Source organism: Trematomus bernacchii, unplaced genomic scaffold (assembly GCF_902827165.1).
Source record: "Trematomus bernacchii unplaced genomic scaffold, fTreBer1.1, whole genome shotgun sequence".
NCBI classification, from domain to species: domain Eukaryota; kingdom Metazoa; phylum Chordata; class Actinopteri; order Perciformes; family Nototheniidae; genus Trematomus; species Trematomus bernacchii.
This window is the reverse complement of record NW_022987394.1, coordinates 570973-595049: the sequence shown is the minus strand read 5'-3', so window position 1 is coordinate 595049 and position 24077 is coordinate 570973. Positions and strand designations below refer to the sequence as shown.

The 24077-nt window shown below is 40.2% G+C and overlaps 1 protein-coding gene across 1 annotated transcript in view; it reads left to right on the top strand.

Moving 5' to 3' along the window:
• Positions 1-823: 823 nt before the first annotated feature.
• LOC117486466 overlaps positions 824-24077 on the top strand; it is a 197271-nt gene continuing 174017 nt past the window's right edge. The window contains exons 1-4 of the mRNA XM_034134912.1: positions 824-994; positions 2718-2803; positions 2981-3078; positions 3362-3448. Of these exons, the coding sequence (XP_033990803.1) occupies positions 874-994; positions 2718-2803; positions 2981-3078; positions 3362-3448 (392 nt within the window). The 5' untranslated portion in view covers positions 824-873. The remainder of the gene's footprint in view (positions 995-2717; positions 2804-2980; positions 3079-3361; positions 3449-24077) is intronic.

Below are 24077 nucleotides of genomic sequence, written 5' to 3'. Positions count from 1 at the left end.
CTAATTAAAACGTTGTTTTTATTTATTTATGTGTCACAGTATCACCTCAAAATACAAGATACGAAACATTTTCAAACGTGCAACAAAATATAAATAGTCCTACAAATGTCTTTATTTTATTTCCTTCTTATTTTGATCTAAGCTCAAGGGACTGATTTGAGAGGTTGTAATAACCAAGTTGCAGTTGTAATGGAAAATATATTTTAAAAATATACATTTTTCTGCAAGTGAACATTTCTTCACTACAGTAAGTTCATTTTTTTTCTACAAGCCACAAAACTTTTTTTTTTCTTCTGTGACTTCAAATGTGGTTCACAGATACATGGATATTTTATACAAGTGTAAATGTATGCACACAAGCTCAGATTTGTTTTCTGCAAGTGCTCACATCAGGTTTTACATGCTCTCGCATTTTGCACCATATCTACCTTCATAATTAATTATAGTCATTACTTCATCTATTAAAACCAAACGTTTCTTGATTCTTTGTACAGTATGAAAAAAGGGTCTTCGTACCTCGGATTCCGTGTTGAAGTTCACTGCACTGCTGTTACTTTACATAAACAAATATATATATGTAAAGTAACGTGTTGAATACAAGCTTATTTACATGCGAACAATACCTGTCCTGTGTTGACGTCATGTGATGAGGAACTCTCTGTCATGTAATGACTTCACTGGCTTCCAGTAACTGCTGGAATCCACTTCAAGACAATGGCCAATCTGGCCCTTCCTACATCCAGGACATGGTTACACTGTACACCCAGCACGTGCACTCCGCTCTGCATCGGCGAAACAGCTCGCTGCACCCGCACTGCGAGGGGGACCCAAGTTCCCATCAGCAAAAACACGTCGATTTTGTTCAGCCTCACAATGCTATTGGATATTAAAGGTGTGTATAGGTCCTGCCCTCTGGCCATACACTCACACAACTTCCGCATCTTCAATCGAGCGATATCTCTTTGTTTTATTGGATTGGATTTGTCAGATTCAAGTAAGTAAAATGCCTCAAATGTTTTTTTTTGTGATTATTACGATGTTAAGAACATGTACATATTTAGTCTTTGTGGAATACATTCATCAAATTTGATTTTGTTGCAATATTACAACACTGGGTCAGTGTGGTAGTCAAAATAGCATGAGCACCTGTCATGGACCCCGCCCTTCTTATATGTTCGCTTGTGGAAATAAAACACTAATAGAAATATAATGTCTTTGATAATTCACTATAACTAAGTTTCAAATGTGTAAGATTTTGAAATAAGACCAGAATTGAATAAATTAATACATTATTTCTGATAAAAGTATGTGAAATTATATCTGTAGCAATATTTTAAACTCTACTTGTATCTTATCAGTTAATTAGTTACAAAAATACATTTAACTCTTCTCTGGTTCTGACAGAAACAGTTCTTTCTGAAATGTGTTGGGACACTTGGATGAATCCCTTTTAGTATGATAATTAGCCTATTTGTTTTCGCCAGACAGCATTGTGTGACTTGTTGAACTGGTTTATTTGCATGTGTGGGTGTAGGTAGGCCCTCCCTACACGCAGATCACGCAGACTGCGTGGGCCTCACCACCTCGCGGAGGGGGCCTCATCTGAATCGCAAACCCCCCCGTAGAACCGCCCCTGTCGGGGATAATACAGTTTATGGATAAAACATGCTGATCTAACACTTTATATCAGAGGAGATGCTAGATAGATAGATAGATAGATAGATAGATAGATAGATAGATAGATAGATAGATAGATAGATAGATAGATAGATAGATAGATAGATAGATAGATAGATAGATAGATAGATAGATAGCGCATTTTACAACGTTAAGGACCTATTGACTCTATACAATAGTTAATACTGGGTAGTTTATTTAGTTTAAAAAAATGTGCTGCTGATTTACAGACGTCTCTTTCCCAATGTTAGACAATGGGGAAAAGTGTGAAGTCTGAATTTACTCTGACACAGCAACATCTAAATTGATTCTGACACTTCTACAGCCAACTCACAGGTGTATCATTGCTTTGATAAAAAAGGTTATTCATATTCCCCTTTTAGAAGTGAAGATATACTCATTCCTTCTGGGCATGTCATTTTCGAGGGTTAGGGCCCAGGCCTCAAGCGGTTAAATCTCCTAACAATGTTGTCGATTTTAGACGTAGGCTTATTATATTTACAGCCCTTAATAACATTTGTTTTCTTTTCTCAATGTGTGTCTTGGCCATTGTCGTTAGGATGGTTAAATTCACCTTGTTTTCCCTTGTGTATTATATTATCAGTTCCTTCAACAGGATACTGTAGTGCTTCAAAGCATGTGTACACACAAACTGAAAGATTGATAATAAAGTTGACTTTGATATCCTTTTTACTTCTGGCAATTGCATTTACGCTTCAAAAATCATAAAGTGGTGTTAATATGTGCAGATTATGCTGAACCAAACATGTAAGTATCATAAACATTTGTTAGCGACAGAGATTATTTCTCCCATAAATGGAAACCCAATAGAGAAAAAGTAAGGAAATGTGGCAGGTATTGGATGAAGAGTAAAATAATAGAGTTTCTTTAATTGGACATACAGTATACTCTCGTTAAGTACCTTGTAATTGAGTACAGCACTTTAGTAAATGTTCTTAGTTACTGTTCACCACTGGCCTTGATAATATGTTGGGTGTATCGGTTTAAATCTATGAAATTCATTTGATTTACATTTTTAGTCAAAATGAAGATCGCTGCCTTCAATGTGAAGAGACTGGGATGGGAAAAAGTCAACAAAAAGGCCGTACGGGAAATTATCATTAAGGTAACTCACCGTGCTGAACCACACAAGTTTGTTCAGTGTAATATTTCAGTTAATGTTTTTGTACATGGCGAGAAAATTAAAGGAAAGGAGCTGTTTTTTATGCATTGAAAACATTTATAACATGTTAAAAGTGCTTTTAGTTCTATGCTTTCTTTTCTCTGTGGTTGTGTTTTGCAGATCATGTCTCAGTACAGCGTGGTGGTGCTGCTGGAGGTGATGGATGAGACAGGTGGTGATCCCATGAAACTGCTCCTCCAACACCTTAATGCATATGGGTGAGTTCTCCACACATAGAAGCATGCACATTCATTTAAAGGGGCCCTATTCTGCAGGTTCAGGTTCAAAATGTGTATTTAGTGTCTTGTGACATGTTTACATGCTTTAATGTTCAGAAAGCTCTTTATTTATCTCATACTGCCTGTGCTGCAGCACCTCTTTTCACTTTTGCCTAAAAACAAGTGTTGGTAATTAAATCTTATGGGGCATCTAAAATGATACAAACAAATGATTGATGATTGTGAGAGATGTTCAGTTCCAGTTGTTTCTGTTTTCTGGCAGAGATAACAGAAGTAATCCGTACGGCATTCTGTGCAGTGAACCTCTGGGACCGGAGGGTAGCAGGGAGAAGTTTGTCTACTTCTACAGGTCAGAAACACAAGTACAGACAATCCTGTGTGTGGTTACCTTTTGGGGCAACCAGTGCCTTCATTGTAGAGACAGACCTGAAATGGAGAGTGATGACACACGGCAAATGGTCTTTGAACTGGATTCAGACCAAGCCTCAGTACACATCAATCTACCAATTGAGCTATACGTTATGTCTCACAGGAATTAAAATATGTCTTAAATTGGTAACACCCACATTCAATTGGATAATTATTATTGAAAAACTGTGTGGAATATCAAAGACAAAAAAAACAGTAATGTTTATTTTTGAACCAGTAATCTGTGACACATTACATTACTCTTCTTTGAGACGCTTGACTTCAATCTTTTAATTCCTACAATTTATTTTATGTCTATGGTTTGGTAGCTAAGACCCAGAACATCATAGGCTTTACAAATCAACACATTGTGCCGTTGGGCCAAACTCTACAAACATTTCCAACAAGGCTTTACTGAAAAACTTCAAGTGATTTATGAGATATCTCACTATCTAACAAAAATACATTAATAAACAAACAAAACATAGCATGTGTGTTTATGAGCTTTATAATACAGTATATGTTTGTGGCTTTGTGTTTCAGAAAGAAAGAAGTGGAGATAATAAAATCCTACCAGAAGGGAGTAAATGCTGTGATCACCATACAGCCTTTCATTGTCCTTCTCAATTGTCGAAACACAGGTATGTGTGTGTGTGTGTGTGTGTGTGTGTGTGTGTGTGTGTGTGTGTGTGTGTGTGTGTGTGTGTTTGTGTGTGTGGAGCAATTAGGGTTTTGTGTCCTTTATGGATTATGAGGACATTTTGGCCTGTTCTCTATTTTGGTACAGACCTTCAATGGACTGTTTGAATGTTAAAGCACTTCTTTAGTTAAAATAGGGGTTAAAGATTAGGCAAGAGTGTTTTTTTTATGTAGGTCCTCAAAGGTGTGTTTATGTGTGTTTGCATATGTCTTGCACGGCTATCATTGTGAGGACCACTTGTAGTTTTAGGTCGCATTAACAGCAGCTTTATTTAGTCCGGTGGAATCGAACCCTGGTGCGTCTACCCCCTTGGTGCGGTTTGTTTGGGTCGGTATGAACACAGTCTGAGACCTGTGAACTAAACAACCTAAAAGAGGTGGTCTCAGACCGCTTGCTAGTGACCTCTGGAGCGGTTCATCTCTGGTGTGAACGCAGTCTGCATCAAAACATAGGAAGCGTAGTATTTACGAGTCACAAGAACGCGGATGTCTTCAAAATCCTTAGTGAAAGAGTAAAGCAGAATGAAGTGTTAACCTGTTAAGCCCGAGAGACCCCGGTACCGGGGCACTGCCGCAACATCTTGCAGGAAACAGTGTCTGAGGGCATGTTCATTTAATAAAACTATGAATGTTTTATATCCATGTAACGGGAAGAAACTCCTCTAACTGATCTTTTTTTTTTTTTTCAAAAGAAATCCCACAATACTAACACTGAGCCTCTGAATTAGCAACGAGCGAAAAATGCTAACACCTTACTGCACCGAAAATCACTCACGAAACCTTATTATTTATCTTTTCACCACATCCAACACATCGATTCACATCGTGAGGTGACACAGAATCTATTGACACCGACATTACCACTGAATTATACGTATTTGTGACGTTATAAGCAAAAACAGACATCAAAACAGGTGACGCTAGGTAGCTAAAAATGCTAACATTTTTACCTTGGCTCTGTAGTCTCTCCAAAGTGGTCTTCAATGGCATTAAAACGATAAAAACGCTGCTGAAGTTAATCCATAGGTTAATCTAATGTGTCTGTGTCCCTTTGAAATGATTTCTGATAATCCATAAGCATTAAAACTGCTTTTCCGTTTCCAGATGTCAAAGCTAGAGATCGGTTCACTCTGATTGAAAATGACATGCACGAAGCCCCCACCTTTTCTCTTCACAACGTGTGTGTGTGAGGGACTCCTCCTTCGATTCTATTGGCTCTAACGGTCAGAAAGAGGTGTCAACCATCAAAATCGAGCAAGGGGGGCCAGAGATATGGAAAATCCACCCAAATGACCCCAGAAGTGGTTTCTTTTTGCTAAATCTCTCTAAAAAGGTCAAATGTCACTTTTTTTTGCATCAATCTTGATACAGGGTACTTATTATATGTTGTACTTTGGATTCCTAAAGCTTTTAGTCTACTAACCCATCATCCAAGGGTGGTTTTCACTATAAGTAAAAAAGAATTTTCGGACGGACACTATAATTTACAGTTTTTTACTATGTAAAATCTGAATTTTCTTTAAAATAAAAAACATCTATATTAATTCTGACTTTTCTACATCCAACTCACAGGTTTATCATTACTTTGAGAAAAAAGATTATTAATGTAACCCTTTTAGAAGGGAAGATATGGTCATTTGTTCTGGGAATGTCATTTTCGAGCCTGAGACCTGAAAAACAGGTTCAGGGCTTAACAGGTTAAAGTTTATTGTCCGTTTGAGTTTTGTCCGTGTGAACGCAACGCAAACCTTCTGAAAAATGAAATAATGCAACAAACTGTCGTCTGGTGAGCACCAGTCTTACACTAACGCACATTCTCAAAATATTGAAGTGACTGTTATTTTGTATATATTGATTGTTGTGTTTTTATTTAGGTCTTAATGTGTGCACATGTACATGTGTCATTGATTGTGTATTGATAAACGGTATTTCGATCTCTCTGTCTGTACACACAAACTGGAAGATTGACAATAAAGTTGACTTTGACTTTATCAGAGAAGCGGACTATTTGGTGTGAAGGCAACCTAAGTTGTGAGGACCTTTTATATTGTGAGGTCCTAACTTTAGGAAAGATATAAATGGAATGTTTAAAGATAAATACTTTTTTTTAAATTAGACTTAGGTTTCGATAACGGCGTGTGTGTGTGTGTGTGTGTGTGTGTGTGTGTGTGTGTGTGTGTGTTTGTGTGTGTGTGTGTGTTTGTTTGTTTGTTTGCCTCCAGTTGTGCAGAATCTGGTGTTGATCCCGGTCCACATCGAACCAAGTAACGCAGAGGCGGAGCTGAATGCTCTTCATGATGAGGTTAAAGATGTGAGGGAAATGTGGAACAAGGATGTAAGTGTTTAAAATATTATTGATGGGTTTGAGAGAAAAATAATATGTGAAAAATATTTACATTTAAAGGTGGGGTAGGTAAGTTTGAGAAACCGGCTCGAGATCATGGGCGTCGCAGCCATTATATTAGGGTGGGACAAGTCCCCCCCACTTTTTCAAATGATTAGTTTAGACCCCCCCACTTTTACTATGCGGAAAGTCCGTGAATCGGTCTATCCACTCGCCGCACTTTGTAGAGCGCTGTGTCAGTGCTTCACTATCAAATGAAATCCATTCCACTTGCTTATTGAGAGAATGCCCAAATCAATGAAACTCCGTACCATGTTTTCACTGCTACTTTGTACCAAGGCAGATTCTCACATAGCGCGCGCATGTTCAAGGAGTGTTATCATAGTTGGACAGCTCAGATCTGTTGTATGAAGCGATGCCGGTAGCGGAGGTAAGGCACACACACCAAATGTTCAGGAAATGGTTAATACAGCGAAAATCAAAGCTGACGATCTCTTGGTTTGATATGTTTTCTCCCCCAGAAAACATGGACATAAGAACATTTTTTTCAACGAAGAGGAAAGTAAGTCATCAGCTGGTAGCAGTTAATCAGTTAACAGTGATGGCGGCGTCTCACTTCTGGAGAGGAGTTTCGTCTTTATGTCATGATAGAGAGATACAAATACTGAATAGTTTAGATGAGAAAAGGCATCGAAATGCCAGGTTACTAGTATTTATCATGTAAACAGGGAACATGAATAACCCGATCTCTCTGTGCTCATGTAAACACCATATCCCCAAAATGATCATAACCGGGATAATACTCATAAACGGCTTACTGATGTCCATGTAGAGACGCAGTCAGTGTGTTTTACTGGAGCCTCAGTTCGTTAAGAGATTCTTTTCTGAGTTCTTTAACTTAGGTACTCTCTCTCAAAATGGTAATGTGCATTATGTTTTAATTATACTTATCATTCAGAAGCTTTTTGTGTGTGTTTATGTTTTACTGAGTGCTTATAGGCTATTTCCATCCCAGTATTCAGTTAACTATTTATTTGCTATGCACATGACATAGACTAGCTAATATTCTACCTACTGCTTGGGACTTTGAGTCTTCAAAATGTCCAATGTCACAGACTGGGACTTACTTTAGAGTCAGTTGTATTTACATTCAGTATGACTTGTTATGATTCAATGTGAAAGAGTATACTGCTCAATAAATAATGATCACTTCACCACCTCTCTTGACATCTAGGCACTTGAGAGTGAGTCAGAGGCAGAATACAGGGACAGTGGAGAGAGGTCCATTGCTGAGGTGAGTGATGAAAGGGAAATGACAGTTGAGAGTAAATTGTGATGTGGACTCTCATCCCAGGATTTTAAGGAAATCAGTGGGGATCTTGAACAGGAAACATTTCAGTCAAGGGGCATCATATGACCAATATAGACAGAAGAGCAACATTTATTTGAACATTTAAGTCAATGATACCATTCCTAGGTGAACTTAACATCTGTATGGAGTCAGATCAGTCTCAATATTAATAAATGCTCACAGAAGGATTCACAAATGTATTTTGCGATTTATATATAAATGACGCTCCACAACAATATCTCTCAATGCACTCACAAATATTTATTGTTGTATATAAATGTACAAAAATGGGCATTTAAACTGCTTTTTATTAATTCAAAGACAGCTCTGAATTAATAATCAAATATGTTTCCTTTCTTTACTACTGGATGAAATTACAAAATGTACCCATCATTTTCCTCATGCTAGTATAGCCACATAAAAGTATCAAACCACCTGTTAAAATGCACCAGAATACAGGAAATCTATATTTTTTTTCGCCCCCACACCCCCCGTTACAAATGTCCCCCCCACATTCAGGATGCTTCCTACGCCCATGCTCGAGATACACTTTTTGTTATAGTCCATGGAATGCTCTTAACATCCCGATAGCAATGAATATCTTAAGTGCTTTGACAAAAAATCCATAAAAAAAATTCATCTGTGGAAGCCGTAGTACTGTAAAAAGCACGACCAATCATTTTAGCTGGCCCGGCTAAAATAATTGGATGGCCTACCTGCCTGTCAGCTTTCCATCTGTGCACAAACTTATCTCGTGCCCTCATTGGTCATGTGCGCGTTCATGTGTGTTGGAGGAGGGGCTCTATAAGGAAGTGGCAGATTTTCTCCGGTTGTGTATTTTCAAATTCTAGCGATCTCGAGCCGGTTTCTCAAACTTACCTACCCCACCTTTAACCTGTTAAGCCAGAGAGACCCCGGTACCGGGGCACTGCCGCAACATCTTGCAGGAAACAGTGTCTGAGGGCATGTTCAATTAATAAACTATGAATGTTTTATATCCATGTAACGGGAAGAAACTCATCTAACTGATCTTTTTTTTTTTTTTTTAAAAAGAAAACCCACAATGCTAACACTGAGCCTCTGAATTAGCAACGAGCGAAAAATGCTAACAGATTACTGCACAGAAAATCACTCACAAAACCTTATTATTTATCTTTTCTCCACATCCATGACATCATTTCACATCGTGAGGTGACACAGAATCGAGGGGTACCCTCATTATAACTGAATTATACGAAATTGCGACGTTATAAGCAAAAACAGACATCAACACATTTGACGCTAGGTAGCTAAAAATGCTAACAAGGTTACCTTGGCTCTGTAGTCTCTCCAAAGTGGTCTTCAATGGCATTAAAACGATAAAAACGCTGCTGAAGTTAATCCATAGGTTAATCCAATGTGTCTGTGTCCCTTTGAAATTATTTCTGATAATCCATGAGCAATGAGACGGATAATCCATGCTTTTCCGTTTCTAGATGTCAGAGCTAGAGTGTAGCTTCACTCTAATGCAAAATTACATGCGCAAAGCCCCCACCTTTTTGTTTCACATTGAGTGTGTGTGGGGGACTCCGCCTTTGATTCTATTGGCTCTAACGGTCAGAAAGAGGTGTCAACCATCAAAATCGACCAATGGGTTCCAGAGATATGGAAAAAAAAACATTTCCACCCAAATCACCTCAGAGGTGGAGTGTTTTTGGCTAAACCTCTCTAAAAAGGTCAAATGTCACTTGTTTTGCATCAATCTTGATACAGGGTACTTATTATATGTTGTACTTTGGATTCCTAAAGCTTTTAGTCTACTAACCCATCATCCAAGGGTAGTTTTCACTATAAGTACAAAATAATTGTTGGACGGACACTATAATTTACAGTTTTTTACAAAAATAAAAATCTGAATTTTCTTTAAAATAAAAAACATCTATATTGATTCTGACTTTTCTACATCCAACTCACAGGTTTATTATTACTTTGAGAAAAAAGATTATTAATTTAACCCTTTTAGAAGGGAAGATATGGTCATTTGTTCTGGGAATGTCATTTTCGAGCCTGAGACCTGAAAAACAGGCTCAGGGCTTAACAGGTTAAAGTTTATAGTCCGTTTGAGTTTTAACTAATTAACATAATGTGATTTTCCATTCTTAATTTGGTTGTGTTTCTTCTGCAGAACATTATGATTTTGGGAGACTTTAATGCCGATCTCTCCATGGAGCAGAAGAACACGCTCAGTATCCCCCCCCGATCATTATCTTTGGCTGATAGACGATGATGTGAACACCACGACTAGTAACAACCACACCTACGACAGGTAATACACAATTCATTGTTATAGTTTAATCCAAGCATTTTTTGTGTTGTTTAAAAAATGAATTCTGCTGCATTTCCAAACAACAGGATCGTGGTTGACGGAGAGGAGATTCGGAAGGCCATCGTCCTCAACTCAGCCAAAGCCTACAACTTCAAGGAAGAGTTGAACTTGACAGACGAACAAGTGAGACTCAATGTTCAAAGTTCAAGGTTCAAGGTTCTTTATTGTCAAACTAACATAGCTACAGAGTAATTATGTCGTTGAAAATCTTAGGTCACAGGCTTCTCCAACAATGCAACACAACAATACAGATAAGCAGACAATATTAACCAATATTAAAATATACTATATAAAAGGTAATACAAAAAGAAAAATGGTTTTAAAAAAAAAAAGTGAGCGAAAAGAAAAAGTGGAATAGTGCAATACGAGTCTATATACAAGTTATTGGAATGATATATTAGATAATAGATAAATAATTACTAAGTAGCAGATTAATGTTATGAAATTGTTTCAGCAGTTAAGTTGTTTAACAGTGTCACTGCCTGCGGGACGAAGCTGTCTCTGAATCTGGTGTTTTTGTCGGGATGCTGCGGTAACGTCTGCTAGACGGCAGCAGACTGAGCAGTTTGTTGCTGGGGTGATGGGGGTCTTTGATAATCCTGAGGGATTTCTTCCTGAGCCGCTGGAAGTAAAGGTCCTCCATGGATGGCAGCTCCGTCCTGGTGATGTTCTCTGCCGTTTTCACCACCCTCTGTAAAGCCTTACGAGTAAGGGCGGTGCAGCTGCCGTACCAGGCCGTGATGCAGCCAGTCAGGATCCTCTCTATGGAGCACCTGTAGAAGGTCAGGATGCTCTCTATGGTGCACCTGTAGAAGTTGCAGAGTATCCTGGAATCCATTTTGAACCTCCTCAGCCTGCGGAGGAAGAAGAGCCGCTGTCGAGCTTTCTTGGTGATGGTGGTGGTGTGAAGAGACCATGTCAGGTCCTCAGTGATGTGGACAACCGAGGAACCTGAAGCTGCTGACTCTCTCCACCGTAGTCCCATTGATGGTGATGGGGGCGTGTCCCTCTCCCTGCTGCTTCCTGTAATCCACGATCAGCTCCTATGTTTTGCTGACGTTGAGATGGAGGTTGTTATCCTGGCACCAAGATGTCAGGTTTTCGACCTCCTCTCTGTACGCCGTCTCGTCGCCGTCTGTGATCTGGCCGATGACGGTCGTGTCGTCAGCAAACTTCACGATGGTGTTGGAGCTGTGTGTGGCCACGCAGTCGTGTGTGAACAGGGAGTAGAGGAGAGGGCTGAGCACACAGCCTTGAGGGGGCACCGGTGTTGAGGATCAGGGTGGAGGATGTGATATTTCCCACCCGCACTGCCGGGGGTCTGCCCGTCAGGAAGTTCAGGATCCAGTCACAGAGGGCGCTGTTGAGCCCGAGGTCTCTGAGCTTGATGACCAGCTTGGAGGGCACAATGGTATTGAATGCTGAACTGTAATCAATGAACAGCATTCTCACATATGTGTTCCTGTTCTTCGGGTCCAGGTGTGAGAGGGCAGTGTGGATGGTGAGGGCTATGGCGTCGTCTGTGGACCTGTTTGCTCTGTAGGCAAACTGCAGGGGGTCCAGAGAGTCAGGGACGGAGGAGGTGATGAAGGTTTTGACTAACCGCTCAAAGCACTTCATTACGGTGGAGGTGAGTGCTACTGGGCGGTAGTCATTGAGGCTGGTGATTATTGTTTTTTGGGGACAGGAACGATAGTGGAGTGTTTGAAGCATGTGGGGACTACAGACTGCAGCAGGGACCTGTTGAAGATGTCTGTGAACACCTCTGCCAGCTGAACTGCACACACCCTGAGAACACGGCCAGGGATGCCATCAGGTCCAGGAGCCTTGTGTGGGTTAACCCTTTTAAAGGATTTGCACACATCTGCCCTATTTAAAACAAAAGGGCAGTGTAGCTCCTGGTCCCTCTGTGCCTCCACAGCCCGGCTGCTCTCAAAGCGTGCAAAAAAGCTATTCAGCTCATCTGGGAGAGATGCGCACGCAGACACTCCCGCAGCACCCCCCGCTGCTCCTTTGTAGTCTGTCATTGTTCTTAGTCCCGCCCACATGTTCCGGGTGTTACAGCCTTTGAAGTCAGACTCAACCTTCTCTTTGTACTGTCTCTTTGCTGCTGATTGCTCTCCGTAGATCATACCTAGATTTCCTGTACTCCTCCAAATCTCCAGCTCTGTGCGCGCTTACAGCTTGGTACGAACCTCGCCGTTTATCCAGGGCTTTTGATTTGGGAATGTCCGTACAGAAACCTTCGGTACCAAAGTCATCGATGCATTTCCCAATGTAGCAGATGACCGTGTCCGTGTGTGTGTTGATGTTATTGTCCTCAAACACACTCCCACTCCGTAGATTCGAAGCAGTTGCTGCAGAGTCCGACTCCTCACTCCATCGCTGTATAGTCCTTGTTTCCGGTCTATGCCGTTTAAGTTCTGCTTGTAGCCGGCAGCAGCAGCAGAGAGATGTGGTCTGATTTGCCGAAGGGAGGGCGAGGGAGAGCTTTATATCCATGTTTGAAAGGGGAATAAACATGGTCCAGCTGTTCGAGTGCCGTGTTATTGTCGACATGTTTAGGGTTGGGTATCGTTGGTACGATGAGATGTTACCCCCCCCCCCCCCCCCCCCACCCCCCACCCCCCCCCCCACCCCCCCCCACCCCCAGCGTTTTCCTTCCCCTACGGTAACAACTGAACCTGCTGAGTATGACCACAGCCCAAACCCCCCAACCACATTCTCACTCCCAACTCGGCCTATGTTGACGTTATGTCAGGGTCCCTGTTGTCCCTTTCCAACGCAAGGGGGGGGCCCTTTAGCGTTGAGTTTCAACTATCGGGAGTCCCATTGACTTGCATAGATCTCCCTGAACGTTGGTAATAGACGAGTTGGGATCGCGGCGAAATGCTCTCCGCAGATCCATTCTCACAGCGTTTATCAACCTTTTTCTAACTCAATATCAAGCCAAACTTATTGTTTTTACTTCTTTATTTTAATTGAATAATGTAGGACCTTTTGTTTGCCATCAGTTATGGGGAGAGTAGGGGCTCAGAAAACTGAAATCTGTATTGTTTCATCGCTTTTTCCTTCTAATTTTGTATTCTTTTCTAAACTACACACTGTTATTTACTCAACAATAAGACACAATTATCCTTGTGTTTATTTATTTGTTTGATTGTATAATGTCAGACTTTTGGAGTCCGTCAGGACCGAGGGTCGGAGCAGCTCATTCGAACACAGGAAGCTGTATTTTCAAAATAAGAGTTCATTTGAACCCTTTCATGCATAGAGGTCACTACAGTGGACAGCTATTCAAAAGGTGTTTTCTTGTATATGCATTGTTTTTTTTTGCATAGTTGCACCATCAGCCACTACATAGGACCCTATTGCATCATCCCATACACTGCTACTCAGTGGAAAGTCAGTGTAAGTGCATGATACATGTCTCTAAACCAAGATGGACGACAGAAAGCCACATGGACCAAGTCACCCATCTATATCTTACCAATCCTTTCATGGAAAGCGCTCCCTGCAGGTATAAAAAATGTGGTGACATCAAGTAACAACTAAGGAATCATATAATTCATAAATTATCAAAGTATAGATTTTATGTTTGCAGGAAATCATGATTAACCACCTGTCCACTACAGTGGACGTCATGCATCACTGGCTAGCAATTTTCACCCATTTATTAATTATATGTTTTAAATTTGAGTGTTTCCTATATCCCCTAAACCTCCAGGGATGTACACAGTTTAATACTGGCAACTTCTTATTATGGGAAATACGAAAACGTCTTTTAAAACTACAATTCCCAGTAGAGACGTGCCATAGAACATGTTGCGAAACACAATAGCCAGCATGTGTAGTTCTGGGGGGGGGTTCGAGTCCAGTTTTGGAAAGTCTGCCGTGGTTTCGTTCGATTTCAAAAAGCTGTTTGACGCTCGGCGTAACCTTGGCGCACTGCCACTCCAACATCCAATCCCAGAGCTTGAAGATTAATCACGGGGACTGTAGTCCCAAACGATAGCTGGGGATTATGGGTAGTGTAGTGTCTTCGGCCATCCTAAACTCCGAAATGTTTTTCGGATTTCATATCGCATTAACACCATATCCCAACGTGCATTGCGGCTAAAACATCCAATCACCGAGCTTAAACCATAGCTGAGGATCTTGGGTAATCAGTTCAGTGGGTATGTATCGCAATGATGCTCGAAATGTCCCATATAGGCCTACGTCTGTTTCCGGTTATTTTTATTCTGAAATTCAGTTCCTGACGGACGCCAAAAAAGCCCGAGATTATGGAATTAAACAAATAAATAAAAACAAGGATAATTGTGTGTTATTGTTGAGTAAATAACAGTGTGTTATTTAGAAAAGAATAACAAATTAGAAGGAAAAAAAGATTTAAAAAAATACAGATTTCAGTATTCTGAGGCTCTGAGCCATTTATTTTCCTCACAGACGACAAAAAAAGTCAGACATTATACGATTTAAAATAAAAACAATAATTGTGGCTTGATATTCAGTAAGAAGATGTTTTTATGAACCACACAGCTTCCGGTCTTCCAAGACCCGACCGGACAAAAAGACGCAGGCACGAAACACACTACCAATAGAAATACATTGCTTTTAAAATCGTTCTGTGTGACACGAAAAAAAGGGAAAATCGTGTTGGTGAACACGAATCAATAGATTAAATGTCGTGACTATAACACGAAATGCCGTGAGACTGGGTTGAATGGTTATCTAAATGGTTAGTTTCTTACAGAAAAAAGTGTTACAACTTAATAACAGTCATTCAAAACACTGTTTCTTTGTTAAACAAATGTTGATGAAGCTGGCAACCCTATTCCAAGTAATCCATGCTCTAACCGGAAGAACAAACAAAATAAGGCAATGTGGAAACCCCCCAGAGCAGGCAAAGCATGAGGTGAATTATTGACACTATTAAATGTTGTTTTCTGTCCCAGACTCAGAGTGTCAGTGATCACTACCCTGTGGAGGTGGAGCTGATGGTGAAGCAGGAGGTGGAGCAGGAGGTGCAGCAGGAGGTGGAGGAGGAGGTGGAGCAGGAGCTGGAGCAGATGGCTCAGTGAAAAATGAATCCAGTGAAACCCTCGACTGGAGGAAGACCTCAGGGTAAAGATGTCTCTTGTTTCATCAACATCAGTGACACATATTAGACATTGGAGTGTATTTAGTTGTGTTTTTTATGGCTCTTGCTGCATCATGAATCCCACATTAACAATATAATTACATTTCTTTTGAACTGATGACTTACAGGAGCCCAGAAGAAAAAGGCCGGGCCGGCAGCAACAAAGGGGAAAGAAGAAGAGGAACCAATCTTCAATATGTTATTATCTTAAAGTAATTTAGTTATTAGCTTTTAGTGATAAGCGCTGTTTAACCCTTATGTTGTGTTCATAAATACAATTGTTCGGTTATGAATGCATAAAAAGTTAGTTATGATGTAATTAAAACAATATTGGATGATTGACCCGCGAACACCATGAACGGTAACAGCTTTCGAACACAACACAAGGGTTAAGTGTATGAACAGAATAGAGCTTGCATTGCTTCTTGATGTTTTTGTAGAAGGTGAGGTAGAAGGTGAAGACTTCATTTTGGGATTTTTAATCAAAGTATTTTAACTATTTGGTGGGAAAAACAAGTTGTGTGGTCAGTTTGTTTTTCTGTTGTGTGACTTCGGTTAGTTTGGATTCAGCAAAAGCAAACAAATAAAGTATCTGACAAGTCATCTGACAACTATCCTCAAGGTAAAGCACTTAAAAGATTCTAAATATCGAATATATATTTTAATTGGATAAAATACATTTTGCAGACTGTCACGTCTACAGCAATATGTTTCTGAGCCAAACTGACTAGGATAAGTTCCTCATATCTCTTCAATATAACCAAACTATCCATTTAAACTATATTCACAGACGCATGGCATTACAGTATATCACTGCTTTTTTACTAACAATGCTTTTTGTTATCTGCAATAAAAAATAATGAAATTATATGTTGTGCTTTCTGTGTCATTATAAACTCCATGAATAATTGTATTAGTAATTGTAAAGTCATGCAGTTTTTTGAGTTTTTTAATTATTATTTAATATATTAAAAAAGTGTGAAGTTAGTCCAGAAAGTACCACTAGGTGGTGCCAGAGATAAACTTTCAGTAGTTTTTTCAAGAACCTGTGTCATGATTGGAGCTGAAAATGAGAAGATCTCTGATTAGGCTTTCTGCTTTTATAGATTAAGTGTAATACATTTAAAATGCTTTCAAAAGTAACAAAGTACACAACAGAGTACTGTAAATAAGTATTTGTCGACACACCTGTACTTAACTTATACCTTTCTTTAGTATTTCCATTAGTAATACTTTTACTTCACTGCATCACACAGGGAAATAATGTACCTTTTACTCTTATACTGTTTTATGACACCAAGTTATATACATAAAAAGATAATAATATGCTCATACAGTTTGATATATTGCAGTTCTAAACTACTTATCTACCCAGTAGTAGGCAAGAAATCCAAAATATGTTTAACATTGACGAACTACATCATTTAAATGTTTATACAAGCATTCGTTTCTGATAAAAACTGAATAATATAAAAATATAACAGTGAAGAAGGAGCCATTCTGCATAATGAAAGCTTTTGATACATAAGGTACATTTTTATTTCAGTATTTAACAATTTTAAGACAATATTATTTTTAATTTTGCTTCAGTTGAGGATCCGGGTACTTCTTCCAACGCTGGTCAGAGAAGAAAACGTTTAATTAGCAGCTGACTAATAATAACTCTGCTTCACATAGCACAGAGGTCAGTGGGAAGACTTTTTGATATTTGTTCCCTCTGCCCTTCTTGCAGGACGGACGCGTGTTCATCTGGACGTGTGACGACCTGGCTGGAAACACCTGGACGGCTAAACTCCTCCACAAGTTCAACGATGTGGTTTGGCACGTCAGCTGGTCCATCACCGGAAACATCCTGGCTGTTTCAGGAGGAGACAACAAGGTACAATATACACAGTTATATATATATATATATATATATATTTATACTTCCTATATCCAGGTGAAAGCAACTGGAACTGTACCATGTTTATTTCTCCGTGTCAAGTCAAGTTGATTTATAAAGCTTGAGGAAAGTGATGTACAAACAACAATAGAAAGGCAAAAATCATTTCATGAGGACACATTTTGAAAGGCAACAGAAGAAAACCTTACACTAACAATAAATAAACATTTATAAAGTAGTACAGCATTAAAACTGCCAAGAGGAACAGACAGTTCAATATTAAGTGTTTCTCTTACGTCTCAATGGAGGAAAACATTGGATTTAAAGTAAAGACGCACAACTTAGGAGATGCCACGTTGATTGTAAAACAGTTTTTTTTTAAAGAAGAAATCTGAGGAATACAATAATTGTACAGCAGTGCCATCCCATGTATGGCTTTAGAAATAAATAAAAACAACTTGAAATTAAAATAAATATAAGATTATTATTTTTCAATTTTTTATACCAGAATATGTGTTTCCTGAAGTGTCAAAATACATGCACAACAACTGCACACTTCTTTTACTGTCAATTTAGTTAAAAATCCTAAAAATGTAGGATTTAGGATTTTCTTAGGATCCCGTTAGATAATCGGCTTCTCTTTCCTGGAGACAAAAACATCTCATCAGTGAAGATACCTACAAACAAAACAATCATATGATATTTAAATCTGACAAAATCCACTTTTGCATTTGCTAACATATACAAACACATTCATATAGACACATTTCATTAAGTACATTTACTATTTACATTTCAGCTAATCAAATTAGATACAACTTTATTTATACAGCACTTTTCATACACAAAATGCTGCACAAACCAAAAACATGACAAAAATATAGACACACACACACACACACACACACACACACACACACACATACACACACACACACACACACACGCACACACACACACACACATTTATAACATGACCCCTGGCTCTACAAGGACGACCCGATCTTCAGAGATGATTTTAGCGTTAGTAATTAACACGCTGGACATTTCAACAGAACCTTGTCCACACTGATTGAGATTCTTTTGTAATGTTTTTGTTTGATGATTACATTTGTCTGGGATAAAGTTGATCAGAGGCGGAGGAAACGTGTATTAAATGGTGCAGAATCTCTGCAAATGCACACCTTATAATAACGGTAGAGTGTTTCAACATGTACATTAATGCTGGTCCAGATTGAAATCCATCCCATGATGCTTTTCCCCCTGAAAACATTCCTCCTCCTCCAGCGGAGAACAGCAGCAAGCCTCCACCTGCAACTATAAAACATCATCTCCAGTTTATTTAATGCATTTGTTTCAAAACTAGCTTCAATGATCATCCTCAGTTTCAGTGAGAAAAATCAGAGAAAGAAATACGTCCTACACTTCATCCAGTACATTTAATAAGTAAATAAATAAATGATTTATTGATGAGTGCACATTGTTTACCACTCAATACAAGAGGCTCAATAAATACAAAGCTGTCTGTGTAATCAGAACATGCCTTATGTTTGGCACCCTGAATGACTCGCTGCCAACACAACCGTGAATTAAGCATCAACAGTTGTGAGTGTTTTCTTCCAGTTGTGAGATCAGAAAACCCTGGATGTGTTTTTCATATTTGATGTAATTAAAAAACTATAATATTAAAACAATGTCCTGTTTCGTTTATTCTTTAAGGATTGATTTCTTAACTACTCTGGTCTCCTGTGACGGTGCCTTTGAGCATGAGTACAGGAGCTGTTATAAATGGATTATTTTTAGAGTTTAGAGCCACGTTTTTATTATAAACTTTTAAATCTTGCTGCTTTTTAACTCTATATTTTAACCCGTTGAAGGATTTGAGTCCTTTGTCGTCTGGATCTGAAGTTAAAGGGCCCATGTCATGGCCATTTCCACTGATCATAATTCCATTGTTGAGGTATACTAAAATAGATTTATACTGTGCAATTTTCCAAACTCACATTGGTTTCGCATACAGCATCTCTGTCAAGTATGTGTATTCAGCAGTATTCACTCTCTCCACTAAACGACTCGTTGGAGCTCTTGCCCCCCCCTCCCTGTGAGCCTAGTGTGCTCCGATTGGTCAGCTCTGCCACTCTGTTCTGATTAGTCAACCACCAGAGAGGCTCCGCCCATGTCTAACAGTGCTTTTTTTTTCGGCTCGCTCTCGGAACATCAGTCTTATAATGGCGTCGGTACAGCTGTATATTTTATACGCTAACTAACCGAACTGTACCTACAACTGTTTGTTATAGAAGAGTAAGTTCTTTTTACCTGTAATAAACTACTACTGTTTGATGAGAAATCAAATCATGGTTTGCTATATATGAATGATATGTTATAGGAGCAAATAATTCAGGGAAGAAAGGATAGGCCTACTAAGGTATTTCCATCAAACTTTATTTTTAGAAATGTACAAAATGAACATAAATATACATATATACACGGTATATCATCCATTCCTCCCCGTTGTCGGCATCTTGCCTATCGCAGCCGGGGCTTTTTAGGACGAGGCATCAGTGTGGTAGTCCCGTCCCCGTCATGTATTGTCCGGCAAGGATCTGGCTGGACGAAATCAAATGCAAATCACAAAATATTAGAGAAACTTAGTTGTTTTAGATTCAATTAGTAGTAGTTGTGGTAGGAGTGTGGATCTATCTAATCCATCTATCTAATCAACACAGTAAGCTTGCCAGCTAATATGCTAACCTAGCTTTCTTGTTTACCTTGGTAGCAAACACGATATGAACGGTTAGCTCGGAGGGAACGGCAACTATAATGGAGTGTAATAAAACTACTATGACAAAAGCTAGTGGTTCATATTAGGCTAGCAATAACGTGTTTATAATTGCAATCTTATACGGGTAGTCTGCTACCTTCGGTCATTCATTGTAACTGGCATGAATACAATGTTTCCCGCTAGCATGTATAGCTAGCCTCGTTAGCTATACATGCTATCAGCGTAGCTCGGAGGAAAGCCAACTGTAATGTACTGACCGTACGGTATAGTAGTATACTGTCTATGAGTATTTTGTGTGTGAATGCAGACATTCTCCTGCTATGAGATACATGTATGTAAGGCCATCTGCTGATATTAGAGTTGATATATGGAAACGCTAGCAGTCCGACACACGTTTACACATTTAAACAGTCGTGGTAGATACCTTGTTTGATAAATACACAATAACAATGCAAACTTACAGGTTGTGTACCCGAAATCTTCCCCCTGCTCCAAACGGTCCAAACAAACTAGGAATAGCATCGTCCTTCAGTTTCAAATGCTGTGCATATCCGGCCTCAAACTGGGCAATGTTTTGGAAGCTTTCGTCTGTGAAATGCCGCGCACACAGTAACGTTCTTCGAACCTCTGAAGGAACAGTGTTAAACCAGACATTTCAACCACTGACTTCGTCGTGGTTCTTCCGTCGGCAGGACAAACAGCTCAGATTTCTCCTCACATTTCAGGAAACAGGTCCTTGGCAGTGGCATGACTGGATCGATGTGAACTGAACCAGAGCTTCCAACAGTAAATGTTAGGCTGGCAGAGGGTGCGGCCAGCGCCGCTGGGTGTGGCCATAGCTCTTCCGGATTGGTCCATTTTGTTCCGGGTACCGCATGACATCATGCCGTACCCGGAACTAAATGGAAGACTCAAATGGGCAGTGACGTATCTCCAACGAGGCGTTTTGGGGAGGTATTTTCTGTGTTAGAGTTTTACTCGCTACAGGGTGTACTTTGAGGGTTTTGACTCTGCACACCGTTTACATGCATAAAAACCTTCATAACACACAAGGGGACGGGTAATAACCGGAAAAGCATGACATGGGCCCTTTAACAGAGAGGCAAGCTAAGCTATCGTTAGCCCCTCAGCACAGTTTCCATGGAGAAACTCACTTTTTAATTTATCTTAAATAGGTTTTTATCAGTAGTTCTGGTTTATTTGTAGAGGAGACTTTTCTCCAGTGAAATCTTCCTACTTGTCAGTGTGTTACCTTCGGGGATCAGTGGCGGTTCTAGAACATTTTACATGGGGTGGCAAAGGGTGGGCAAGAGGTCATGCCAGGGTGGCATGGGAGGGCGGACAGTATGTGGTATTTTATACTGTATATATAACCTATTTATTGTTAAATCATGCCCTAACACAAGTGTTCTTAATGCACAAGAGAAACAAGGTGTTCAGACAAACAAACTAAATTAAAACTGCGGTCGCAGAAGTGCGCGCAGTGATGAGCGGGCCCTCGCGTCCGTGCGCCTGTCGGGGAGGGCGGCCGGTCGTCCCGGCGTCAAGCAGACGCGCGCTAGTCCTCGGAAATGAGCGGTTTGTCATTTCTCTCATTTTTGCGTCCCAGACTCCCAGCTCCTCCGGCAGCGACCCGGAAACGGATGTCGGCGCGCCGTCTCGAAGGAAAACAAATGTTTCTCAAGGCTCGTCGAGGATCGATTATCGAGGAGGCTGTCTGGAGGAGCCGTAACCGAGGATACACTGATTTAGAGGAGAGAGGAGTCTCTTTGGAGGAGCTATAACCAAGGGTACACTGATGTATTCTCCGGAGTCGATTTCAGCCAACAGTGATGTTTAAAAGAGAAGTGACGCATGGCTGGACTTATGTCAACGAAGCACAGCTCTGCAAACTGTTCCCGTTGTGATTATAAGTTATTTAAGATGATCAAATGTGCATCAGACTTTCTGGCCTTTACCATTTGTTTACTGACTAATCACATCTCCCCTGGATGTTAGGCTATTTATTTGTTTAATACTGCTTTCATTGTGACGCGATGTTTACAGTGAGAACAGCTGCTGAGGTCAGTGCAGAAAGCAGAACAGTGTGTATAATATATATCTCTCAATAATATATGTAACAGGCCTACATTTCACACTTTATTTGTAGGCTTTATGAGATATCTACAAATAAACAGTAGGGTTAGGGTTAGGGTTATGGAGTGTATAGGTGTCTGTTGTAATGAATATTCCGCCAGCAAAGGGCGTTGTTGGACAAACAGTAGGTGAGTGTGTGTGTGTGTGTTTGTGTGTCTGTTTGTGTGTGTGTGTGAGAGTTGATGTGCCGGGCAGACAGGCGGGTCTCAGTAGCTTAAGGTAGTATCTGACATATAAATGGTCAAAAGTTGTAAATTCTCCGTTAGCTTACGAGCTCCACGTTCAAGCGATAGACTATTCCTTCGCAATGTAGCATCACATTGGATATGCGCTTAAGTTGACCTAGATTGGAATTTTTCCAATCATTTCCCTATGACGAATTAGCAAAAATGTGCTTAAAATGCATGAAAAACGCACATTTTTCAAAATGGCCGACTTTCTGGGGGGCGGGGCTAATGAAAAGCAATTTGAAATATGTGTGCAATCATAATAGCAATGTGTATACAGCGTTTCGTGAATATCGGAAAAACTATATGCGAGCAGTTTGGAGCAATTTGCGACATGTAAATCGTCAAAAATGGTGTATTCGCTTTTAGCTTACGACCTCCTGATCCATTTATATGAAGCTCAGCGCAAGTTCTTTCACGAAGACTGGGTATATAAACATTCACTCCGCAGCTGCATATAATCAGCTCATCACGGGCGTCTCTTTAACCTATTACATCACCTCATTCTCCAGCAGCCAATCACCGTGCTGCAGCCAAACTTTAAAATGGTTCTCCTCTCTCCTGCAGTCAGCTGTGATTTCAGGTTGTCATGCTGCCGCCATACCCGTTTCCAGATCCTCGTAGCAGATATCGAGTCTCATCCAGCCCTCGCAGCACCATTCAAAAACCCAGCATGCGGTTAATCTGGGTCACCATAATGCTCTGATGCTCAATAACGTCCATGCGCAGCCAGCTCATTTCTAAGCCTCAGCAACCTCTCAAGAGCGAGAGGAGAAGACCTCAATCGGCAAAAACACGGGTACAGTCCGGCCGTCTCAGCATAAGTGAAACGAGCCGATCCGGCATCAGAACGGAGTCGAGGCCTCCTCGATCAGCGAACACGGAAGTCGCATTACGCACAAGCCAATCGCGAGTAGGCCCCCTGCGCCGCATTCAATCCCTCCCGGGAAATTCAACCAGCAGATAAGTGACGTTTATCCATTTTCACAGTAACGTTAGGCATGATCACCTCAGTGTCTCATCAGACCGTATCTTGCCACCCCTTCATGGTTGGGGCCAGTCTGGATAAATACAAGTAGCCTACAGACATGTTTAGTTCTTGCTGATACTCTCTGATAGAGGCGCATCGTCTCTCTGATTCCCTCTCTATAATGGTAAGGGACTCTCTTAAAAGCGTCCCCTCCTCTCTCTTAGGTTATGAATAGAATAGATATAATAGATAAAATAGATCAAATGAATGAAATGAATACAATAAGATAATATATATTGAAAAATGAATAAATATAAAAGAAGGAAGTATGCACAGGTTCTCCTTCATACCTTCATGCATATAACTGGTGGTGGTGCAAACCGTGCTCTTGCTTTATATGATCTGTCTCAGTGCACACTTTTCCGTCAAAGCATATAAAGACTAGATGCAATATAACTACTCACGTCAATGTGGTCTTACAGTGCACGCCCCACAGCAATGAGTCACTCACTCAGTGTTCATTTTAATCATCTGCAGAATACCTTCATTGCATTACATTACTCATTAATCAGCACTTCTTCGAACGGTTTCATCTAATCGTTAGTGATGGCGAGATGAAGCCTTATGAAGCTTTCCAGCAATTGGTTCGCAAAAGGATACTCATGGAAGCT